The following is a 6,398-nucleotide window of genomic DNA, read 5'->3' on the forward strand; positions in this document are numbered from 1 at the left end:
CGGAGCGAGTCATTTGTTGCGACTCTCAAAAAAAAAATTTGAAACTTAGTGCAGGATTATAGCGCGCGCAACCCTTTAAAAGGTTTAAGGTTCAAATTTAACTTGAGCGATCCACCTGAATTCTAATTGAAAATAAGTGCTTTTTCAACGTCGACCCACAAACCAATGGCATTTAATTCTCGCGCGAAAAATGTTAGTGTTTTCAGTCCGCTAACCTTTCCATAAATTTAAACAAGCTCTTCCAAAAGCTAAAAGGAATAACGGTAACCTGGAGCAGGGTAGCTTAAGGGTTGGTTTTTCAAGTTAGTAACTGGGTTTTATTAAAATACGATCCAACTCACATAACTCTTAATTATAACTTGGCTGTAATGAGCCCATGCATGAGCGCCTTAGAAAAAAGCCAAAATTGCCATGAAAACACGATCGACGAACCATCAGTTTTTCTACCCAAAAACAGTGTTATATTCTACCAAGAAGGAATTTATTATAAGAAGGCCTAAAAAGGCGTCCGGTGTGCGCGCGATAGTCGACAATCCCCCTCATGGGTGGGGGAGGCTGGAAACCAAGGCGGGACTTATTTTTTATCTTACTCTATATTTTCCACCAGCTATCTCTTTTACCTTTTCGTTAAGCCTTGGTTTGGTTTTTGGAACTCACGAAATCATAAGTATAGTACACTTGATTCGATTTAGAAATAATTATAGAACGAACGATTTTCACGTAGAGACACGTATTCAAAATAAATAAAGTTAGGTTCAAAACCTTTAGCTAACTTGTTAATGCCAATTAAAAACCATTCCCAAACCGTTTGAGCACCGCTGGCAGCCTCCATTTTCTGTTTACTTTGCTCGAGGTTTTTTTTCTGTATTCGGAATACGTCAATCGCGTCTGTATGACCTATCCCGACGGGATCCAATAGGAAAGCGCAGAACAATGACGGACATGAAAGGGGTGGGGCTTATTTGTCCACTAACACCGGCGTAAGAGTAGAAGCGTAAAATCTATTGACTTAGGCACTCTTATAGTAAATTAATTCTTGATTCTACAATGCCATAAAAAAGGTTAAACAAGATAGTACGTATTAGATGGAAGTACTATAATATCGAAATATTGCCACTAGTAAGCGTAACGCATAGAGATGTGAGTCGGTAATTTGCCGTCCGTATATTACCAGTAATTTACCAAATACCGAGTAAATTACCGTTTTATATCTTACCGCAATTTTACAATGGCAATTTACTGGTAAATAACGGCGGTAAATCACCAAACATTTTTGAAACGCATTAAAGGTTCATTTTACACTTAAATGATCAATTATTTCTGTGTTTACTTCCAAAATGACTCACCATATCACTTTTTGGTGCCCGGCAACTAGAACACTGCTCTAGAGCTCAAACAAAAAACAACCCTGATATTTGGAAAGAAGCCCGAAGTCTCAGGTTAACTTCTTCAAAGTTTGGCACCGTTTTGCAGCGTCGGAAACCTTGGACGGAAGTGGGGGTGAGAAACCTTATCCAGGTTAAAAATCTAGACAACGTCCCAGCTATAAAGTACGGTAAAAGTTTCGAATCTGTTGCCTTGTTGAAATATAAGGAGCAAATGGCTCTACATGGTCACAGCGTTTCAGTTTACCAATGTGGTTTGGTAGTGGACTTGAAAAGACCCTGGCTCGGTACATCTCCAGACGGAATAGTCTAGGACCCTCAAGAAAATCCACCATATGACATACACAGCAATGGATTTTGTATGAGCTATGAAGATGGGGAACTGCATCTAGTAGAGTCCCACCGTTATTATCAACAAACGCTTGGGCAAATGGCCTTGACAGGGTTTCAGTGGTGTGACTTTGTTAACTATTTTCCAAAGGGATTAATTATATTTAGGATTAGGTTTAACAAACAAAAATGGCAGTTAAGCCTCAAAAAATTGGATTATTTCTATTTTAATTCCATGTTACCTCAGATAGGTTAAGATAACATACTGTGATAAAAACACCTCAAGAATAAAGATCTCGTTTACAAATATCGAAATTATTTCTTTCTCATAGTTTTTTTTAAATCATTTGTTCCAGTTTCTTGAATGTCCGAAACTACACACCATTCTGCACTTTTAGATAATCCAACTTCTTGCTCCGAATCGATGTCATCTTCATCTTCACACCCATTATCTTCAAGTTCATCAGAGGTTTCTAAAATATCATCCAAGTTAACGCAAGGCTCAATTTCAAGATTGTAATCATCGGAATGTTCTTTGTCGTTTTTAATAGGACATTGAAAGTTTGTTATTAGCGCCACTGCGCTCCACAACTGATTAAGGACTGAGGCTAGGCTTAATGGAATTGGCCGATCAAATATGTGGTACACTTTTATTCTTTGTATTCTTCGTTCAATGTGAATACGGAGACGAGCGATTTTTTCATTTTGTTCAATTTCTTCTTTCGTAAACTGTTTTTTGTCTTTAAGAAAGACTGGAATATTTAGTCTAACATCTTTCTCTTTCAATAAAGCTTCAATTTTGAATCCTTTATCAGCCATCACACTATCATTTGCAGAAAATTTCAAGCTTGTAAAGCCTGATCGGCGCGCAAGCTCGATGTCTGAAATGCACCCCGAGAAAAGAGTGGATACAAAGGTTACTGCACCCAATGGATTAATGCCAATTAACCCTTTCCACGTATTAGTCGATTTGTAATTTGAGAAAGTACTTGATTGTAGGACTAATGAAGATGGTGTTTCACATTTTATTTCCGTTGCATCAATTATGACTCTGGTACTTTGGTATAAGTCTTTAAATTCCTTGGGCATAGTTTTATCAATTTTCTCCCTGCTTGTCCATATTTTCAGCTCTCCCAATTGTAGGTACATGTGATTTATCCAAGTTGTGCATATCCTGCTCACTGTAGTTTTTGACACTCCGAAACGGTGTGCTAAATCCTTGGTAAAAAGTCCTAACCTAAGCCTGACCATAACCATAAACAATTGCTCCTTTGGTGATAGTATCTGCGGTCGACCGGCTGGGCTGAGAGATTCGGAAACTGATCGGTTGAAATTAATGTTTTCTCCCATTAGTCCGGGTTCAAGTGATTCGTAGAGACGCATTAATCTATCATAATTTGCTAATCCGGTGTAAAAATATATATCATCATCATTATCTTCAAATTTCTGAAGAGAAAAAGATGTTTTCCACATCATTTTTTGATTAAACTGAATAGCTTTTATTTTATTCTTTAGCTGCTGCACTGTAGCCTGACACTCCTCATACGATTTTTGACTTCTCCTTAGCTTAATGCCGAGTAAAGGTAAACGCGACAATTTGGTCTCGCCGTTATGGTCTCGCCGATTTGGTCTCGCCGATTTGGTCTCGCCGTTAAGGTCTCGCCGTTAAGGTCTCGCCGATTTGGTCTCGCCGTTAAGGTCTCGCCATTTTGGTCTCGGGACAAATGGGTCTCGGGACAATTGGGTCTCGGGACAATTGGGTCTCGGGACAATTGGATATCGGGACAATTGGATATCGGGACAATTGGGTATCGGGACAAATGGGTATCGGGACAAATGGGTATCGGGACAAATGGGTCTCGGGACAATAGGGTCTCGGGACAATTGGGTCTCGGGACAATTGGGTCTCGGGACAATTGGGTCTCGGGACAATTGGGTATCGGGACAAATGGGTCTCGGGACAATTGGGTATCGGGACAAATGGGTCTCGGGACAATTGGGTCTCGGGACCTAACCCAACCCAACATTGTTTGGGGGTAAGAAGATTATTTATATGAGTATTAAAAGCCCGCCTCTTACCACGAAAATTTATTAGCAATATTAGAAATATTTTGGAAAATGTGTCAGATAATTAATAGGAGAATATTTTGGAAAAGGTGGCAGCTAACTATTAGAAGAATATTTTGGAAAAGGTGGGAGCTAATTAGTAGGAGAATGTTTTGGAAAAGGTGGTAGCTAATTAGTAGGAGAAAGTTTTGGAAAAGGTGGCAGCTATTTAATAGGAGAATATTTTTGAAAAGTTGGCAGCTAGTTAATAGCAGAATATTTAGGAAAAGGTGGCAGCTAATTAATAGGAGAATATTTAGGAAAAGGTGGCAGCTAACTATTGGGAGAATATTTTGGAAAAGGTGGGAGCTAATTAGCAGGAGAATATTTTGGAAAAGGTGGCAGCTAACTATTAGGAGAATATTTTGGAAAAGGTGGCAACTAATTAGTAGGAGAATGTTTTAGAAAAGGTGGTAGCTTATTAGTAGGAGAATGTTTTGGAAAAGGTGGTAGCTTATTAGTAGGAGAATGTTTTGGAAAAGGTGGCAGCTAATTAATAGCAGAATATTTTGGAAAAGGTGGCAGCTAATTAATAGGAGAATATTTAGGAAAAGGTGGCAACTAATTAATAGGAGAATATTTTGGAAGAGGTGGCGACGAATTATTGGGACCATTGCTTTGGAAAAGGAGGCAACTAATTAGGTAACCAAACCGTCCCAAGACCAAATAATCACGATACCAAATAGTCCCGAGACCAAATAATCACGATACCAAATAGTCCCGAGACCAAATAATCACGATACCAAATAGTCCCGAGACCAAATAATCACGATACCAAATAGTCCCGAGACCAAATAATCACGATACGAAATAGTCCCGAGACCAAATAGTCCCGATACCAAATAGTCCCGATACCAAATAGTCCCGATACCAAATAGTCCCGAGACCAAATAGTCCCGAACCCAAATAGTCCCGAGACCAAATCGGTGAGACCAATTAGTCCCGCGACCAAATCGGCGAGACCAAAATGGCGAGACCAATTCGGCGAGACCAAATTGTCCTGCTCCGCCGAGTACCGTTGTTTTAACACGGAGTTCCACATTCGTTGCTTGTAACGTTTGAAACTTCTCTAACTGGTCTTTAATGCGTTTTTCTTTAAGCAAATGTTCAGCCTTGACAGCTTTTAATTCTAGTTTTAGAGAAGAGTTTTCAATTTTTAGAGCCATAAATTCTGAATCCACATTAACATTTGAATCAATTTCATCTTGAGAAGACAAAATAACAAATATATAAAATTTTGAGAATCCTAAATATCTAATCTATGTATAATTTGAAAATTTCTAATACTTTCATTCGTTGCATCACTGTCAACTATTTCCGTAACCTTTTCAGAATCAGAGGAGCTAGCAATAGTTGAAATATTTAGATCCATGTTCTCATTTACTGTTAGAAGAAATAACCCAAAAGTATATTTAATTTCTTATAATTAATTTAAATTTCTTATCATACTACTGGCTATATTTTCATATTACTTACTTATGGCCGCATTCACTGTTGGGCCCGTTTTGATATTCCAGTAAAAAATAGATGGCAGAATTCTTTTCTTCAGCGTGTTTCTTACTCCATTAGACAATGTTGGAAGAAAATCAGATTTTTTGAAGTGTTTTGAACACACTACAACCCATTTAGTTTTTGTATAAAAGTAATCTCTTCGCCTTATTGCTCTAATCCACTTGTCTCTTAGGTCTCCACTTTTCGGAGCTTTATGATAAGTAACCTATGATACAAATCATTAGCGTCTAACTTAATAACAGATTAAGAGTAAACATACTTTATTCCCGTTCTTATCTTTAGGGCCATTTTGCGAGCAACCTAAAATATTACAGCAGGTAGGCATTCTTTTAAGTTGGTTAATGGCTTAATGCTTCTACAGTTCTACTACCTGGTAGGCTTGTAGTAAATGTTAAGCCAAGGCTTAGCAAAAACTCTAAACAATTCAAATTTACGTTAATATTATAATGAATGTAAATATTAACAATTTAAATGAGACCTACCTATTCTTATTCGAACTTAAATTGCTTCTAAAAGAGTATTCTTAAGTAATTTTACTACTATTTAGACAGCGCTATTTTTTACGCTTTCGTTCTCGGGGCCGCCATTTTAAAGTAATGATTTGACGCACTTAACCGACTTTTTCAAAAAGTGCATGATGGCGCCATCTCGATACTGATAATCACTACAGTTTTATCTTCTTGGTCGTTTTACCCCTATCACTTCGCTTCTCTGTATAATTTGGAAACCCACCTATATTTAAAGAGGTTGTTGATGCTCTCCAAGGGGTATTAAAGTCATCTTTCGCGCGTACTTCATTTTCTAGAACCAAGTAACGAGCCAATAACAGAAGCCGCCATCGGTAAAAGCAAAGAAAATATCCACGAACCTTCTTACTCAATTAACAACGAACGTTTTTATCTCCAATAAATTTTTTATTAGCTTATTTTCTTAATTGATTATTATGTTTAGAAAGTCTCTGGAAAACGTTCGGGCTTTATTCATCGTTTCCATTTAAAGTATTCAACGCGACTTCGCCGATGGTTTCTGTCAAATCTATATTATATGTTTCTATAAATACCTAAT

The 6,398-nt window shown here is 37.7% G+C and overlaps 1 protein-coding gene across 1 annotated transcript; it reads right to left on the reverse strand.

The window, feature by feature from the left end:
* Positions 1–2,030: 2,030 nt before the first annotated feature.
* LOC149681108 (uncharacterized) lies at positions 2,031–2,864 on the reverse strand. Its single transcript, XM_089834487.1, has one exon. It carries the CDS (start codon positions 2,862–2,864, stop codon positions 2,031–2,033), a length of 834 nt encoding a protein of 277 aa, XP_089690613.1.
* Between the last annotated feature and the right edge of the window lie 3,534 nt (positions 2,865–6,398).

This window comes from Phalangium opilio, unplaced genomic scaffold (genome assembly GCF_054372755.1).
Source record: "Phalangium opilio isolate 3A_F unplaced genomic scaffold, DU_Popi_V2 ptg000039l_1, whole genome shotgun sequence".
Taxonomy (NCBI): Eukaryota; Metazoa; Arthropoda; class Arachnida; order Opiliones; family Phalangiidae; genus Phalangium; species Phalangium opilio.

Bases quoted from the DNA above. Each gene is read 5' to 3' on its own strand.
- LOC149681108 (XM_089834487.1), bottom strand. From the start codon at position 2,864: ATGTACCTACAATTGGGAGAGCTGAAAATATGGACAAGCAGGGAGAAA.